The sequence below is a fragment of the Eptatretus burgeri genome, chromosome 15, assembly GCF_056783735.1.
Source record: "Eptatretus burgeri isolate ZD-2024b chromosome 15, Ebu_testis_v1, whole genome shotgun sequence".
Classification (NCBI taxonomy): Eukaryota; Metazoa; Chordata; class Myxini; order Myxiniformes; family Myxinidae; genus Eptatretus; species Eptatretus burgeri.
The window spans coordinates 43,429,364-43,448,442 of NC_140975.1; the positions used below are offsets into that span (position 1 = coordinate 43,429,364).

General features: G+C 44.3%; 1 protein-coding gene across 4 annotated transcripts in view; it reads right to left on the minus strand.

Moving 5' to 3' along the window:
• The window catches only part of SUZ12 (SUZ12 polycomb repressive complex 2 subunit), an 86,296-nt gene that overhangs the window by 23,935 nt on the left and 43,282 nt on the right, over positions 1 to 19,079 (minus strand). For 3 of the 4 annotated variants that reach the window (XM_085858193.1, XM_085858196.1, XM_085858195.1), the window contains 6 exons: positions 15,099 to 15,151; positions 9,988 to 10,073; positions 9,670 to 9,895; positions 6,397 to 6,487; positions 5,048 to 5,153; positions 4,700 to 4,916 (listed from right to left, as the gene is read on the minus strand). In XM_085858193.1, the coding sequence (XP_085714319.1) occupies positions 4,700 to 4,916; positions 5,048 to 5,153; positions 6,397 to 6,487; positions 9,670 to 9,895; positions 9,988 to 10,073; positions 15,099 to 15,151 (779 nt within the window). The remainder of the gene's footprint in view (positions 1 to 4,699; positions 4,917 to 5,047; positions 5,154 to 6,396; positions 6,488 to 9,669; positions 9,896 to 9,987; positions 10,074 to 15,098; positions 15,152 to 19,079) is intronic. The other variant, XM_085858194.1, reaches the window with a different exon arrangement.

The window sequence follows — 19,079 nt, forward strand, 5'->3', positions numbered from 1 at the left end:
CCAGCGCAGCGGAGCGGACATGTTTCACCGCGGCGAATGAATCACAAGCAAGGCCAGCACATGTAATCGGCCGTATCTCTCCGCGCATAAAACGAAGCAAACGCGCTGTCCGGATACGATGAAAACTTTTGTGCAGAACACACCTTGCGACACAATTGTCTCAAGTAGTCCGATAAATCTGACGTTCTGTTGCATTTTTATTCATTTTATTCCTACTGTCGTCATGTAGCGCCAGTAGGAAACAATGAAGAAAAGAGGATAATAAAAGAAAGCTACAGCACGTCAGATTTATCGGACAAGTCGGACGGACGACGGATTTCTTGGACGAGTCTAGACTCTAGAGTTGACAAGTAACTTGTATTAGCATGCACACAATGTACAAGTCAATGCGTAAGAGTCCCGAGGCTATGAGGCCGTGTAATAGGACAGATAAATTTGTCTTTCATAGTTGTGCCAACATATTTTTCCCTGTTCATTTATTACAGCATTTTGGCTAAATGTTAATGAATAGCAAGCCGATGGAAGCAGTTCCTTCACTTTAGAATAAACCCATTATGTCGAGTGCAGCCATACCTGGCTTGCATGTATGTGGAATCGTACCTATCCCAGCAGGCTGGTTTCAACGAACAATTCAATAAGCTGCTAAATGTGGGTGCAGGTTTTTCACATTGTTTGATTTTAAAATTATCTCCTTGTGCCTTGAAATTATGCAATATTAATCTTTAGTATTTTACTTGTATGTCCCTGTAAGTTTATTTTTTAATGGAAACGTTCAACAGTCACATTTTATATTTTGTGGACATGGTGTAGCCCTTTATTGTGCGTACATGTATTAGATTTGTACACGACTACGACAAGATAGTAAAGGGATAAATAATTGCCTCGTGATTGTTGTGCATACACGGCTCAGAAGCAGAATTTCTTTTCCGCGAAACAATCACAGGAATTAAGACGATCAGTGAGATAGCAAACACATGTGCACAATGCATTTGTACGTACTTTATACGGCGCGCGACATCTCGAGTCAATCCACTCTGTGCAGTTTCTGCAGATGACGTCAACGCTGCGGTTCGCTGAAGTCAACTTTTTAAAGGGGCGGGGCATAGGAAGTTGTGAAAAGCACCAGAAATGTTCGAAATATTGGTCTAATTATCCCATTTTTTATTTTAAATAAAAATTACCCCCGTCTGGGGGTGACGGTCATCTCTATAATACCACAAGTTCTCAATGTTCAGTTATGACCGAAGACTACTGCGCAGCTTGAACTGCACAGTTTGGTTAAAGATGACTCGGCATTTTGGCGTGAGCACGAAATTATATTTTGAAAATAAATGCCGACGTTTACATTTCGGGTTTTGAAACTTTTGCACCTTCGGCGGAAAATGTATAAATATAAAAGGCTAAAAATGTGTTTTATATTTATATTTCATTTCTCCTTCCTTCCTTCTTTGCGAATCGCATCGGCGTTTTTGGCCATCTTCCAGATCACTTGACGATCAAACGGGAAGAAAATTCAAAAATGTGTCCGGTTAGATACAAGATAATATTTTTTACTATCATAATCAATAAACAGTTGCCGAATATCTTGTAGAATGGCAGACTAGATAGGTTTTGAAAATGGCGATTTTTATAACTTACGTGACCTCGTGACCTTGACCCCGGACAAAAGTTATATCGTTGTGCAACACTCATCGACCTCTACCCACATACTAAGTTTCATCAAGACCGGAAAGAAAAAATGTTGACGGATGTACGGATGGACATTTGGTCCGGCTTTATTAGGTCATCTCGGTAGAGATGACCGAAAAAGAAACATGGGTGATTTCTTCACTAGGAAGGTCAAGTTAATATATAAAATATACCATCAGAGATGGGGAATCCCCTGCCATTACATGAAAAAGGTCATACATATTCCAGATAATGAGGGAGGTGAATTGGAAACAAGACACCATTTGGTCATCATCTCGAAAAAGTTCCCCAGGGGTGAGGAACATAGTAACCAAAAATAATTGAAATCAGATAAGCGGTTTTCCATTTATTACAAAAAAACGTTTTTTTCAAGATGGCCGCCCCAGTCGGCCATCTTGGATCCGGCCATGCCCAAAATCAATATGGTTCTTCCTTTTCAGGTGGTACATGTGTGACCCAAATTTCAAATCGATATGGCGAACAGTTTGAGTTATCGCACTCGCAGCTATAAATGTTGACGCCCAGCCAGCCGGACGGACGGACCGCCCCAGTCGGCCATCTTGGATCCGGCCATGCCCAAAATCAATAGGGTTCTTCCTTATCAGGTGGTACATGTGTGACCCAAATTTCAAATTGATATGGCGAACAGTTTATGAGTTATCGCACTCACAGCTATAAATGTTGACGCCCGGACGGACAGCCGGACGACCTAGGTGACAACAATATCCCCCTTCTGCCACGTGGCGGGGGATAACAACCAGAAAGTTTTGAGTGTCATGGGACCTTTAATGTAAATATGGCACTCATCAGAGAAAATGATGTCATTGATACCGAGGTCTTCATTTACCAGTGCTTCAGAAAACTGATAAGAAAATCCATACCGTGTTCTGTGATCACTTTCGTTAAGTGCCTGGAAAAGCTGGATTTTGAAAGGAAAAGACCAAATTCTTCCTTCAGTATTCATCACACGGATATGTAACTGATTGCTGTTTCAGCTGAGAGTCGTATTGTTGATTTGCGTGGACACGTCTCCATGCATTGCTGTACAGCTTCAATAGTCTCCGGGGACACGGACATGGAAACGAAGACGCTCTCTGGGGACACGGACACGAAGGCGCCCTCTGGGGACACGGACACGAAGGCGCCCTCTGGGGACACGGACACGAAGGCGCCCTCTGGGGACACGGACACGAAGGCGCCCTCTGGGGACACGGACACGAAGGCGCCCTCTGGGGACACGGACACGAAGGCGCCCTCTGGGGACACGGACACGAAGGCGCCCTCTGGGGACACGGACACGAAGGCGCCCTCTGGGGACACGGACACGAAGGCGCCCTCTGGGGACACGGACACGAAGGCGCCCTCTGGGGACACGGACACGAAGGCGCCCTCTGGGGACACGGACACGAACACGAAGGCGCCCTCTGGGGACACGGACACGAAGGCGCCCTCTGGGGACACGGACACGAAGGCGCCCTCTGGGGACACGGACACGAAGGCGCCCTCTGGGGACACGGACACGAAGGCGCCCTCTGGGGACACGGACACGAAGGCGCCCTCTGGGGACACGGACACGAAGGCGCCCTCTGGGGACACGGACACGAAGGCGCCCTCTGGGGACACGGACACGAAGGCGCCCTCTGGGGACACGGACACGAAGGCGCTCTCTGGGGACGCGGACACGAATATTTCAACATATGGGGACTATTCCTCTCTCTATATATGGGGGGAGGGGGCTCTCTTGGGAATATTCCAACAACCTGGGAAAATATTGTTACGTTTGAGGGGGGGGGGGTATGCGTTTAAAGGGTAATTAGGATGTTTAATTAGGTATGCCATGCTGTTCGAGTTTACCAGGATCTCGATGTAATAAGTAGCAATTCAGTGGTGATAAGTTGTCTAGTAAATGTCCATTTCTTCAAGGGGGAAATTATAATCGTCACGTAATTAGATAGGGACACGGGATAGGGTAAGTGTGTCTGCGTAAACCCTGTTAGTATTCCCTGGAGGCTTGCCATGACGTCACAGGACAGTGCTGCGGATGGCTCCGCCCCATGATCACGATTGGCGGAAGGCGACGGCGGAGGGCCAATAAAACGGCTCGATTGTGGAAGTGACGAGGACTTGAGGATAAAAAGGTTCTGTTCGGGAAAAAGGGAAGAGGAAGAAGATCGGTAAAGAGAAACCGTTTTGGTGGAGGCTGTTGTGCTGGGAGCGTGCTGTTTTGTTGTGCTGATTCGATCCTGTTTTCATTGTGTCTCGTGGCCTTGCTGCGCCTCGTGCCTCACCTCGGTTGGCTCTGGGGTTCTGCTGGCTCGGAGTACGGGGTCGAACGGCGGGCGGACCTGCCTCCCTCTCCTGCTCGCAACTCGGCGCCAGAACTGGCTCCCTGGCGGCTGTGAGTGGACTTGGGCCGACACCAGGAGGTCGACAGCACCACGGTGTCTCCTGCCCCTGACGAGCGCAACGCCAGCTCGTCCAGCGCCAATCCAGCAACTGTTGTGTCCACACCACGGGCCAGCCTGACCACCAGGACCAGCTACGTTGTGCGCGTGTGTGTGTGTGTGTGTGTGTGTGTGTGTGTGTGTGTGTGTGTGTGTGTGTGTGTGTGTGTGTGTGTGTGTGTGGACCTGGCACCTTAGAGGGTTTGAGATTGGTATATCCATTGGAATTGTTTGTGTTTTCCCCACGCCCGAGCCCACACCACCATCCCATCGAATCGCCCCGGATCCCTCCTCTTGCAGAGTCTTATTATTTCTGGTTAGAGAAATAAACATCATTAACTCAGTGAAAAGCGACTCGTGCCACCTTCCTCGTCCCGTTTGCGGTAGAGCGATTAGAACCGCCATCTTTGGGTTATAAAAATAAACCGCCTCCATTGTTTCGGCTCATTTTACCTTAGCGGGACTGTTCAAGTCCCGTGGATGTCACAATATCTTGTGATGTGATGTTGGGATGTTTAAGGGGAGAAGAAAGGGAAGGTGATCACGTATAGTTTACGTTTACTTACCAGCCCCAGCTGGTGTACAAGGCCTCGTGCTATTATGTCTTGGGTCAGTTGATGGGCTCGCAGGTGGATCTCCAGCATTGCGAGTGGATAGTGGCCGAGCATGTGGCGCTAGTGGCTTGGCATGGGGTGCTGCACGTCGGTCAAGTGGACCACCAGTCCATCGTAGTGTGAACTGCAGTGTGGGGCTTTGCATGAACGTCTCAAATAAAGGAAACTTCTGCAAAGATGAAAAGAATAATTTTAGACATTACAAGACAGGGATAAAAGGGATAAGAAGGCAAGCAGCCTGATCATAGAAAGTCAAACACCACATTTTATGCACCAAAGATTAAAAAAACGAAAAAGTACCTTTCCATCAAGTACGGTTTCCCATGTGGCACGCCGACGGCCTGGTAACCACACCTCTTGTTCTTGCAACGCCACCTCATACTCGCCGTCTAGCAACTGGCACCGCCTGCCATTCCAACATGCAGTACAAAGTTTGGTAACGTGACATTGCATTTAAAAAAGCCAGACAGTACTAAAACAGGATTCGATGCCTTTGAAATGCACGTCTTGAGAAACATGTTATGTATAAAATGGGTTGATGTCATAAGAACCTAGAATGGTACTCGGTAGAGTGCACACCTCTGCCAGGCTGAACAGTATGCGTTTTGTATCCCACTGACAGGCCGGACATACATCTGGACCTTAACCAAAATCTAATCAGTTTGTTCTCGTCACCGAACCAACTCATCCAGTTAGTTTTGTCATAACTCGTCCACAACTTTTTGAAACATCATGCTACATATCGTTTTTGTCCCCAGCTCTCATTGGTGAAGAATCACTTTAAAATGTTTTTTAATTCTCGTATCTGTATCTTCACCAGAATCAAATCAATTCGCCCTTGTCAAACAACCAACCCGTGCACCAAATTTTGTACAAATCCATCTATAATTCCTCTAAATATTATGCTTACAGACAAACAGTGGTGAAATCATAACCTCGATCCACCTTCGGTGGTGGAGGTAATGAAGATGTCAGAGAAACCCTTCAACAAATTTCAGTGAATGTGAGAATGCGTAAATCTATACCGAAAATGGTTTGGACATATTGAAAGAGTAATTGAGAAACGAGAACTGAAAATAATATTTTAAAAGCAGGATAAACAAGTGGGTAAACCAAGAACACAGATGAAATCAAACAGAGGAGAAGGATCGAATATGGAAGAAGTATAATATCTAGCTCAAGATAGCAATGGGTGGAGAGCTGTGGTGCGGGCCTTATGCTGTATAGCAGTGGGTAAGATGAATAAGAAAGAAACAGGCCAAACATGGAATAACTCAAGTAACCACAATGACAACATAATTTAAAGATCAAATTAACTATTCTCGGGGGGGAAATAATAATAATAAAAAAAGGAGGAGGGATAACCACAGGGAATTGATAATTAAACGACAGTTGACATATTGCGAGATCTAGATCAAATAAATGGCTCAATAAATTACTTGGTATCTCGGCATGTTATCCTATCAATATGCATCCATAGGATCAATATGCATCCACTAAGAGGAGTTTGTTTGTACTCCGCTGCTTTTCAAAAACAAAATGAAAATACATGTACGATGAAACCTCATTTTCAGATTCCAGCAAAAATGAGAGTTTGGTGAAATGAAACGAAGACAGGAAAATAAATAAATAAATAAAAGGACACTGACCGGTTTTTGTCGAAGACAGTCAACTCAGCCATGTACACCTTATCTCCTTCATCACGTCGGCCACGTTTGCTTGGTACCTCGTCCGTAACATCTGTACAAGGCACAGGTTCCAAACATGACCTTACATGGTCATTTAGGACTTTAACACTTCCACTTGTCTGGCAATTCCAATGAACTCCAATATACCAATTACACTTTTCTTCAATCTAAAACTCCATTCCTGCAAAATATTGATCAGCCAAGGCTACTTTGTCACTGAAAGTTAAATTCAGCATTGAGTGTTTACTGTCAATATAAAGTTGCAAACATGAACAAACTAGAGGGGGAGCGCTCGGGAGAGTGCAAAACCTCTGCCGCCAATACTGCTGGGTCACTCAAGTGAACCTTATATCTTATTCATTAAATATGATGTCAACAGTGCTGACAGTTATAGTTCCTTTCTCCAACATTTTTTTGGGGGGTGGGGGGGGGGGGTTGGAAATCACTTAAAACAAGTAGAAATGCAAAAAAAAAATTTTTTTCTCTAAATTTTTTTTTGGGGGGTGGGGGGGGGGGGTTGGAAATCACTTAAAACATGTAATGCAAAAAAAAAAAAATTTGGGGGGGGGGGACCAAGTCCAAAATCTAATGGCATGATCCTTGGACCATACCCACCAAGTTTCGTCGAAATCCGTCGAGAAGTTTTTCCGTAATACTGTTCACAAACAAACAAACAAACAACAAACAAACAACAAACAAATAAACAGAAAGGGGTGAAAACAGTAACCTCTGATCTTCGATGGCGGAGGTTAATAAACAAAACGAACCGATGATTCAATTTACATTTGTGTATTTATTGTGATACTGTTCTTCACTGCATCGACTTGCACCTTTACAACTTGCAGAGTTGGTGCCAGATCACATCAAAGTCATTGGTGATTTTTCTATACAAGATTGTGACTCATGAAAAAGTGAGGTGACGGAGAGTACGAAGGCTATGGGTGCAGTCGGGCCACAGTCAGACAATAAGGAAATTCACGAACAGGAAAGAGAGTGGGGAAGGAAGGAGGGGCGATGCAGTAACTGGCAAATAAGGGGGTTAATAGGGGTAAAGATTGTGGGCAAGGATGGGAAATGACATTGAGTGTCATTACACTGCCTGCTTGAAGCCGGAGAGAAAAAGGTGGAATTGAACAGTCTCCATGCCTTGTGTTGGCTTCATGGTAAGGGGAGTGGGCTTGGGATCCAAGGATCCTGAGTTCAAATCCCACTCAGCTGTTGAATTAATACCATGTGGGGTTGACACTGCCTGTCATCCTTCTGAGGTCGGAAAAATGAGTGCCAGCACGCTGGTATACTGTGTCGGAGTGGCGACCTATCCAGGATTGTGTCCAATAGCCAAGGAGACTGCTTAGGCAGCACCAACGCTCTGCACAGATATCTAGCCACTGGGGATTCTTACAAGTCGCTGGCCTATGGGTTCCGGGTTGCCCCCAACATCCTCGTCATTGTTGTGCCAGAGGTGTGCCAAGCCATCTACAACCACTACCAAGAGACAGCCTTCAAGTGTCCCACAACAGAAGAGGAGTGGAAGGAGGTGGCTCAGGGCTTCTCAGACAAGTGGAACTTCCATCACTGCTGTGGCTGCATAGATGGCAAACATGTGAGGATACAAGCTCCACCTCACTCTGGCAGTTTGTACTACAACTACAAAGGCTTCTTCTCCATCATTATGCTGGCCCTGGTGGATGCCAACTACAAGTTTATGTATGTGGATGTGGGTGCCTATGGTGCTGACTCTGATGCTGGAATATTTTTGAAGATAGATGCAATCTGTATAGTCTGCACGCCAAATATTTTTGTCGCAATTTAGTCACAAAGTGCCTCAGTTATGTCGCAATTTCTTCCGAAAATATTCTCCATTAAATCGCAGTTTTGTCGCGCTCTCAGGGGTCCCAGGACAGATTATCATTTTTTTCTTCAATCAGTCACAATTTCGTTTCATAGGTCGCCAATCTCTCAGAAAGTTGTCTCACATTTGTCGCACCTTCTGGCTCACGGAAATTACATTGAGAAGGGTTCGAGACTGGTTCGAGACAACCGCGACTACTCTGTTACTATTTTGAGAGAAAATTTGTCGCACGAATTTTTTGAACATGTTCAAAATTCAAGCGCCACCAGAGCGAAGTCCTGAGACTCTCGCGAGGAAATTGAGAACCACTGCGAACATTTCCAGACATGTTGGAGAATCCCGTTCGCATTTTGTCGCGAGCTGTCGCAGCCAAGTGAGATACCGGCTTTAAGCAGACGCCATTTGCCTGTCAGTGGGACAGGCGGTACTATATGACTCAATGTGGACTCATCTGCAAACCAGTACAGATCCAAGATGGACACGATGGCCTAGAAGTATGCGCTCACCTCTGAGCTGCGTAACCAGGGTTTGAATATTGTCCCAGCTACAAACCGTCACTCAGGTGTCTCGCAGGCAGGGCGGGGCATCAATGTGTGTGCCATCCCATGGATGGACGTTAAACTGGGCATCCCATGTGCCAGCATATTTAGTTGGTGGATGTTGTAGATCCCACCGTGTCCTTCACCATGAGTAGACTCGCTATCGCCAGCACCCTGGCCAAATTCTAAATTCCTGCCCTTACCTACAGGGGTACCACATCAGCAGCACAACCGCTCCCTCTGTAATGATGCTACCCCACAGCCATATGCTGCATAGCAAAGAAGAAGTACCGATTTGAATGAAATGTCAAAATAGTGTACATCTGCATACATCACACAAGGAGTGCCTTCCCATATCATCAAAACAACCGAAAATGAATATTCTACAATTAACTTTCACTCAAGACAGGAAATTCAATCTCGTACCATGCCAGGATTATTCCTCAATGCTCATCCCAATTCACCCTTTTTCCAAAGTGCGATTACATAAATATAGTACATCCTTATATAAAGTGTTTAACTCATTATTTGAGATGAATCAGACATATATATATATATATATATATATATATATATATATATATATATATATATATATATATATATATATATATATATATATATATAAATATAATCAATTCAAAACAATTGAGAACGTGATGTGACCACTGCACAAAAGCTTCATTTACAAGTCTGTAAACAAGAATTCTCATAAGCAAAATTATTTTGTTCATAAACTGCAGGAACTATATTCAGCTTGAATTTAAAGCTTCCACGATTAGCTCTAATAAAAGTCTTGACATATGTACAGAATAACAGAAAATTAGAGCACCGCACTCTCACCCAGGTTCTCATCAGCGTCGAGCCGGTGTGTGGATCCATCCCCTTGACGTGCTGCTGGGCATAAAGCACGCAGCAACAGTGAATAAGACTTCACCAGGTGAGGTTGGCTGGGTTGGAAGTCCACATAGGGCACTGCTAAGGATGGACAGCTTCCTGCAGGCTGCTTGGGGTTCAATGGTACCTGCTTCTTTCCCAACAAGATCTGCTTTATTGGGCAGTTCACATCCTGTGAGAAATGGAAGAGAGTAATACAAATGGGAATCAGTTTATGTCAAAATATATTTTTCCTACTTGCTGATCTACACACCCCTTCCACACCTTTCTCTTCTTGTGGCACACTTTCACCAGCAAGACCTCCAACACAGCTGAGGCAGTTTCTCCCTCCACCTGAGTTGAAAATTTGTCTGCGGCACAGAGACAGAAAAAAAACCCCCAAAAAACAAGGATAAACAGAAATGGAGACAATGATTGAATAGAGTGTATTTTAAAAATAAAATGGCAACAATCTGTATTGAGAGGAATCAATAGGTACACAAGTGTGCTCACAAAAGAGGTGGATAACTGACACCATGAAAGAAAAAAAAAATTTCATTCCGATCTGGAAATCAAGTGAACACAATTTTGTCAATGGAGTTTCGACACAAGTCTAGTACCCAAACGAAGGCTTGGAAAATCTGTTGCATCCAGTCAAACGTCAGCACACGCAGTGGGACTGGCACACAGTAACTGAATGGAACACGAGTTGAAGCAACGCATCAAGATGACGGGGGAGGAGAGAGGGAATGAGGCAATGAGAAAAGGGAATTAAATTTATTAAAAAGCAAGAACTATTACACAGTCCGATCAAACTATTCCAAGTGCTCCATCCAGTACGCAGTATTGTGGTGAGGAAGCATATGGAATCAGCACGGGATGAATCGTAAAACTGAAGTCATTCCGAAATTTTATGCATGACACGTCACCAAACAGACAAGAAGTGAGCATCAATTCGATTAAAGAAAGACGGTTAAGAAATTTCTCAACAATCCTGACCATATGTAATAATAGCTACAGAGCAAGTCAAAGGCCAAGTTGAAGCGATATTGAAAGAGTTTCCCCTTCACTATGAAACTGTAAACCTGACCAGGGGTTCGTACACCTCTAAAGCGGATCTAAAATTTCAGGCTATGTCGAGATTTTTTCCAGGCCAGTTGAACAGAAACACAGCTGATTTCTAGACAGGTTTCGGCCAATTTCCTGATGGCCATTTCAGACAAAAGCACACCGTGGGTGGATGGGATGATTAGAAAGATACTTTTTTGTTGTTTTAGCCAATACCAGTTGAAATTCCAATAGGGCTCATCTGGAATGCCCACAGCCTGCAATAGGCTTGTTACACCATGTCTTCGAGACTGAGTGGGAGGGGGCAGGGCCGCATGAAGTTGTGTTTACAATCAATCCGTCTCGTCCTGCGTGAGGCATAGAGTGGCGAGAGCAACCTGCTTGAACACCGGGGCCGGTGCGGCCGATTCTGGCTGTGTATAAGTGGCCAGGTGACGTAGTGGTGGCAACAGCAACACCAAACTTGATTTTGGAGCAGAAAGAGAAAAATAGCAGACATTCCCAAGTCTGTGTAGGCAAAGAGTTTGTCTCAGTGGTAGCAAACTACATAAGTGCAGCAACTGGCTTCGCTCTGGCCAGATGAGTCTATGCAGCATCAGTCAAGTAGTGTGTAATGTCACAAGGGAAAAATTCATTCAAAGTATTATTTATTGGCAGCCAGGTGTGGTGTGAATGCCAACACACTTTCAGTCACTGTTACTGGTCTGGTCCCAGGTGGCCTTGAAGACATGGTGTAAGCGAGCCCAATGTATCAAAGCAAAATAAGAATATTGTTGCAGCCGTCAAGGCTGTCCCGGTTGCCTGGTACAAATCCCAGCGATCAGCATCAAAGTAGTCGCTGTGGCCGACTGAGTCGGTCACCACGGACTGGAAAATGTATCTATACACCACGATACCGTGCTGAGTGGGACAACCGAGCCAGTAGACACGCCGCGCTGATTCAGTGCCGTGTTCCTGATCTCATTTAACGACCGAGTGGCATCGCTCGGCGCACGGTACGGCCGTGCTGTATACAGGTCCACGAACCAATGAATGAACGGGATGCACGGCGAGGTTCTGGGTTTCTCCTCACACGTGTACGAGTTTCACCTACTTTTATAACTTTCACTCCACCCACCCTCAGCTGTGACGCCCTTAGCCCCTCCCCTCAGCCGCGATTGGCCCGTGGCCCAGTTTGATGGGTCAAGGTGCTGCCCACCGACTTGTCACACAGACCCTCCCTCAAAGGTCGGTGTGGCGCCTCAACATTACCCACCCAATGGCCTACCAGGATGCTTTAAAAGAACAGGAGACAGATAACAAAGGAAAGGACATTTCTGCACATAAAATGACACATCTCGTATCAGAATTAAATTACCTCATGCTTATGCTAATACATGCAGTGTGGGAGATAACTTTCCTATACTACATAAAGTTACCACCTAGAAATCATTCCCACAACACTCAAACATGTGGTGCAAATGAGCCTCATGTATCAAAACAAAATAAGAATATATTCACCAAATAAAGTACAATTTATTACACTCCTTGGTCTTATCAACAAAATACTCAAGAATTATTTGTGCTATTTGTGCTAACTTGTTTTTGTGCTAACTGTGAACCCAAGTCGAAGAGAGGTTTTGTGTCATTTGCAGGCACAACCGTTATTCAAAGAAAGATGTCGGGATGGTTTCACATGATAATTTATGCTGACCATCCCTCCATTATGTTGCATAAAAAAAGTTTTTTTTTATTACGTGTTGAGTCGTATAGTACCCCCTGTCCAACTGACATGAAAAAAAGTTTTTTATTTAGCAGTCATCACATCTAGTTCCGTGGCGCTGTTAAACGTTAACAGCGTGGCGCTGTTAAACGTTTTCCGTTTCCTCATGACATCTTTACGTTACAGTCGTTGCTTGAACCTGTTAAACATTTGTCTGTATGAAACATTCGGCATTGTGGAAACTTGTTTGCTCTCCTGAAATGAAAGACAGCCAGATGAGTGAGGAGAGGTATCAAACTTGTCAGCAAAGCCCAGATACTATACGTCCTGCAGACAGTACTGTACACGCTGCGTGTCTTAGTTACCACCTACACCTCAGCAGCCCCAATGATTTACAATTATAAGTGTAAAGTCAAAAACCATAAAAGTCCTAGGGGTCATCAAATAATTTGGTCTGAATGGATAAACACTAGGGCCATAAACACATAATTATGGGTAGAAAATACAATAGAGATCATGAAACGTGATTTACTCAGGAATAGTTTTGGCAACGGGGGAGGGCGAGGTTCGTGTCCATCTATCTTTCGTCCCCCGCGATTCTCAGTTTTCATTGTCCTGTGCCTTCCGACAACAAACGATTCCAAAACAAAGAAAGTTTCGTGTGGTTATCCGGCATTGCAGATTTTGCACGCGAGAAAAACACTTTGGAGTGGCTTTAATGTTAAATACCTGGGGAAGGTTATAATTGATAACAGTCTCTTAAAGAGGCCGGTGGAATTAACAAGTCAGATGGGATGGAGGGGGAAGGGGGTGTGTGGAGCTGGCAGATTATTTATATTTACCCAATTTTCTCAATATTTTTCCAGGAATTTCAAGGATTGTGCAAATCCTGCATAAAGTTCCACCAGGATTGACACAATACTAAATTTTGAGTTTAACCCCCCCCCCCCCCGGTTTGACCCATGTGACCCGTTTTGACCCAAATCCCCACCCCTGGGGCATGAACCAGGGGGTCAAATCCCCCAAAAATCGTTACATATTTAAATGTCATGATTTTTAACACGTCCCCCAATGTTGATTGTGTTCATAAAGTTTCATTAAAAAAATATTTAAAATGTGCCCATAATTGCATTTTATTGGTCTTTGACCTTTTCACCCCATCCCAGGGGTGAAGCCAAAAATGATGCTGCTCTTGCACATAACAGTCTTGACATGTGGTGATCAGAAGTACCAAGTTTGGTGAATTTCTGCACAACCGTTTAGGAGATCGTGTGACTGACCGATAAGCGGATAGACCGATAGACAGACACAGCCCATTACAAAAGCCCCAGTTTTTCTTCTTTCAAAAAGCATGCGGATAATCATTTGTTTACAAATCCATTCAGTAACATATTGATAACATATTAGTAAGCTTTATGTTGCATCAAGGCCAACGTCAAGCTAACAATAACAGCAGCAACTGAAGTTTTTACAAAATAAAAGGTTTTTTTTATCACTTTGCTGTAAACGGGTGCTGAGAGTGGCTGTGTCATGGGATCTCACTTTCTGCAAGTTTTCCACATATTTTAACCCAGCCATGTGGCTCTTTACTGGTACTTCAGCCATATTTTATACAGCCTGTGTTGGCTTAGTGGTTAGGGTGTCTGGCTTGAGATCTTATGGTGCTCAGTTGGAGGCCTGTTGGTCTCTGAATTAACACCAGGTGGGGTTGACTCAGACTGTCATCCTTCCAAGGTTGGCGAAATGAGTACCAGTGTACTGTACGAGTAAAGGGGCACAGCATCGGCGGGATAGTCGAGCCCCAACAAAATGACAGCTACTCGGCAGTCAAGCTGCCATACGCAAGAAGAAGAACCATATTTTGTACATGAAGCCCAAGTTGGCACACTCAACAAGTATGCTTGGTGAGAGTCCTTAAAAAAAAAAAAAGTAAAAAAAATTAAAAATCAATCTGCTACCAACAGCTCCTGTTTGTAATCCTCTCTATTCCATCCCACCAATGGTCCTAAAAACTTGATTTCCCCACATTTAAAAAAAAAAAATGCTTTCATTATCCTCATCCAGACGCCTGCCAGACAAACTATTTTTGTGTGTGTGCGCGCCATGGGAAAACTTAATGTCCAATGGATACACCCACTATCTTTATCTTGTGTGCAAGTGTTTGCCAATTCTCCAGACAGCATCACCTCCCTTTCAGATTGTCAAGGGAAAGATAAGGGGATATAATAATTCTGGGAAAATGTGCATAATTCTCAACTAGTATTGCATCCTTTATTCTCCGATAGGGGCAGAATAAAAACGGTGATTATTTTGTTTATGTTGCAGGATCATGTTGGTGTCGTACATTTCAACAACTAAAATTTTAAAAAACGAGGACCATGACGAATGTAAACCAGTAAAAAGACACGACCATTTCCCCTTTCCGTTTTCCATGTCCTTTCAGGGTTCTGTTGGGAAAAAACTGGCAAAAATCCATGCTTAAGGCCTTGAATTCAATATAACACGAACAACCCCTCCCCCCCCCCCCCCGCCCACACTTTTCAAGGATTTCCAGGCCCCATAGTAACCCTTTTAGAGCAAGGCAGTACTGTTTGCTAGGGTAGAAAAGGCACAATGTTTCTCTCACCACTTTTGCTGAAGAAGCCGTTGAAGTTGAGCTGAAGGTGCCCAGTCTGTGTACTATGGGCACACGGGATTGAGGACGAAGAATCAGACAAGTCAGTAACAAGGTTAGAGTCCGACATGAGCAATCCAGCACCAAAAGTTTCAGCACCAGTTTTAGTATGGCCTTTTAAGATACGTGTTCATGCATTAGAAGATAAAAACATCACAACAAAGCGATAGTTTAAATGTATTTTGTAAATGATGACCAAAAACATTATTTTTTTAAGGTAAGGCCAGTGCAGCAGTTTTGAAACAGTATTATTTTAAATGCCTCATGAGTGTAAATATACACATGAGAAAACGACTTTGTGATGTTGATCATCATAACTCTCTCGATGACGAGAATCATCCCAAAACTCATCCTCCCTTTCTTGTAATATGCAGTCAAGCTCGAGGTCATGGTGTGCCCATACTCTTGACGGAGCATCGGACTCATGACTTGTTAATTTTTTTCGGGTTGAGATCAAACCCAGAAGAGGTAGTCACTTTGTTGCAATATGCTATACGAATTTGGTCAGTGCTGGTACACAATGGCCTACTCTTGCAAAAGACGTCATGGGATCTTTAACGGCGACCAATAAATGTTAGCCGATGGGCTTAACATCCCTCCAAAGGACAGCGTACTCAACAATGCCCGTGGAGTAACAAGGTTACAATTTATGCCATGCCAGACAGCTCAAATGAAAGTATACTACCTCTGAGATTATCCTGCTCCAATAGACAGTAACATTGAAAAAAAATTATTCACATCACATTATTGTACAATCTCTATCCTCTTCAATGCACTTGTCTATCAGTCAACCAACTTTTTGATCATAACACAGAAGCCTTCCTTCTGAAGTGTCCTTAATGCAGTGGATTAATGCAGCTGCGTTAATCTCATCAGATGAAAGCTCATTTTTCATTTTGGGGAGGGGGGAAGTTATGTGGACTCTTGTGAATAAGGTGGGCAAGGCAAAACTTCCCCCTTCCAAGACCATAAATAGGATGGGGACATTGCGTTTTGCATGCAGCGCAGCATTGTGATGGAGGATGGCATTCTTTAGAATAGTTAGATGTTTTTTGCAAACTACAATTTTCAGATGATTGCACAAAACCACACAGTAGTATTCTTCCTTCAATGTTATTCCCTATGGAAATGATCAAGTGAGCAAAATTCCAGTGTGGTTGTAATTCCACTGTGCATGCGACCTGGAGGGGCAAAGGGATGAAAAAGCAGAGTGAGCAATAATTGAGAGGCGATAGAAAACAAGAGAGGCCACAAACCTGTCTGTGATGAGTGGAGTATCAGGCCCGATGTTTCTTTGTGGGAAATGCCAATGATGTTGAGAGATTTGCATTCCACAGTATCCAGGAATAGGTGTGAAGCGGGGCACCAGCCCAATGAGCTACAGGCAAATCCTTTTCCCCAGATCATTCATGAGAATGTGACGGAATGCTTACGGGTATGGAATGCTTACGGGACGGAAATGGGTATTCCTGCCTCTTTCACAACTCCTTGAATTGAAGCAAGACCTGGTTAACAACAATATTGCTCTCACCATCGAGGAGAAGGCCTGCATGAAGGCCTCTGCCTCCCAAAAAGGATAATACGTACCCATCACTGAACAGTTCTGAAATGTGGACTCGAGATTTTTTTTTTTTTTTGTATACCTTGGTCGAGGCTCGTATGAGAGCTAACACACAACTCACAGCAAGGAGGTATGAGACAAGAGGGGCGGGAGTGGAAGGGACAAAACAGTGGGGAACAGACACATTAGGTGAACTGTGGAAGGGAGAGGGATGGGGATGGGACGGGGAACATGGCGAAGAGAAGATGGACATTTCAGGGACTTTCAGGAAGGAAAGCAGGAGAAATGAAGGAAGTGGGCTTGGGTGGATTATCGGGGGTAGAAAAGATCGAGGATTTGGATGGGGGAAGATAAGAGGTGGTGGTGAACAGCTGTTTTGAAAGCCTGGAGGGAAGAATGGGAAAGAATAGAGTGAGGAAGTTTATTCCAAAGGCGGGAAAAAAGAGGAATGAAAGAGTGAAGATGAGCAGTGATTCGTGATTTTGGTAGTTTTACCAGAAGGGGGTTGTTGGCGGACCTTGAGCGCCCTGTGGAAATGTGGTGGGGACAAATCGCAGAGAGAGCAGGGGGGGCAAGGCTGGAGAGGAGTCGGTAGAAGACAGAAAGACCACCGACCAACCTGCGGTGATTGAGTGAGAGGCCCAAAGACTCAGCTTCATTGCGGGAGATGCCGATGATCTTAAATGCCCTGGTTTCGACAGCGTGAAGCCGAGAAAGGTGGGAGGCAGGAGCACCAGCCCAGAGGGGAGAGCAGTACTCCATCAGGCTACGGACAAAAGCTTTGTAAGTGATCAGGAGCTCAAGAGGGCCGAGGAAGGACTTAGCACGACGGGGGATTCCTAGTCGGCGACTGGATTTTGAGGCGAGGTTGGAAATGTGACTTTCCCAGGAAAGGTCATAGCAGATAGTGAGACCTAGAAGCTTGAAAGAAAAGACTTCTTCCAGAGGATTGTTGAGAAAGTGGATGGGGGGGTTTTGTAAACGGTCCTTTCGAAGAGACATAGTGAGAGTGTGAGATTTGTCTGGATGGAAGATGGAAAAGAATTGTGAAAATTTATTGGTGGTATTTATCTGCATGGATTCTTTGCACCACCATTAAATCAACAAGAGTTGAGTTGGGTTGTTCAGAATTTTCAACAGAACCAATGGCTCATGATGCTTGGAATCTTAGGTTCAAATTTCACGTACCATATGCATTTATCTAATGTCTCCGAGTATCCTTGCAATTCACATTAAAGCATCCTGTTGATTAACACTTGCATCCGAGCTGTCTTGCCTGAGTTTGAATCTCGACCCAGCTATAAACCGTCTATATACTTAAAAGCTATAAACTATATAAACCCAGCTATATTTAGGGTGAGGCATCAAAGTGTGTTCTGTCCCTAGGATTAATGTTAAACTGGGCATCCCGTCTGCCAGCATCAGGTGGTGGACTTTAAAGATCTCACGGTGTCCTTCGATAACAGTGGGCAAGCTATCGCCGACACCCTGAACAAATTGCAAGTTCCTGCCCTGATTACCACTGGGAAGACAAAGTCAAACCACCCAGTGTAATCCTTGCCATGGGGCTTCTTTGACAGCACTGACACTACCTTGGGGCAGAGTACTAAAAAGAGAGAAGGGTGATTGAGTGGTAGGGATGCAAAGTGTTCATGCAGACTATCTAATGACAACAGTTTGAACTCGAAATTCAGACTCGTATTTCTGATTGCACTTTGGAAGTTTTTCTTGCACTGCCAGCGTTCGGAACATTTCAAGAAATCTATTATTAAGAATACGTTAAAGATCCCACGGTATCCTTCGTGAAGAGCAAGCGAGTTATCACTGGCAGCCTGAACAAATTATAAGTTCCTGCACCATCAGTCGGTATAGAATATAGTACATGTACGTATGAATGAATGTGTAGTGAAGTCTTTGTCCCACTTTTGATTTCTGTACAAGCTACACAATGAGCCTTAGATCAATGCAAAAGTAAATAAATAGAAAAGCAACATCTATATACCGGGTGTTCCAAAAAGACCCGGACAACTTTGGTTGTTAGCTCTTTGAACCCAAGCGGCAGTTTTGCTGGCCGCTATTCAAACCTCCATATATCTGAGCGGCAGGATTTTTCTCCGGGGAGCCCAGGGTAGGGGAGCCAAAAGTCCAAGGAGCTGAGGGTTCAAAGGGTTAATCCTCTCTTGACTGATGAAATCGCTCGCAAGATTTTTCGTGACAATCCTATTCTGGTGGCATACGAGAAAGACATAAGCCTGAGGAATAATCTAGTTCATTCCCGTTTTCCTTCCAACGATGTTGGAGGAGAACGATTGGGGGACAACGCCTTGTAATCGCCCCAGATGTAAAACTTGTCACCATGTTGTGTCACATGA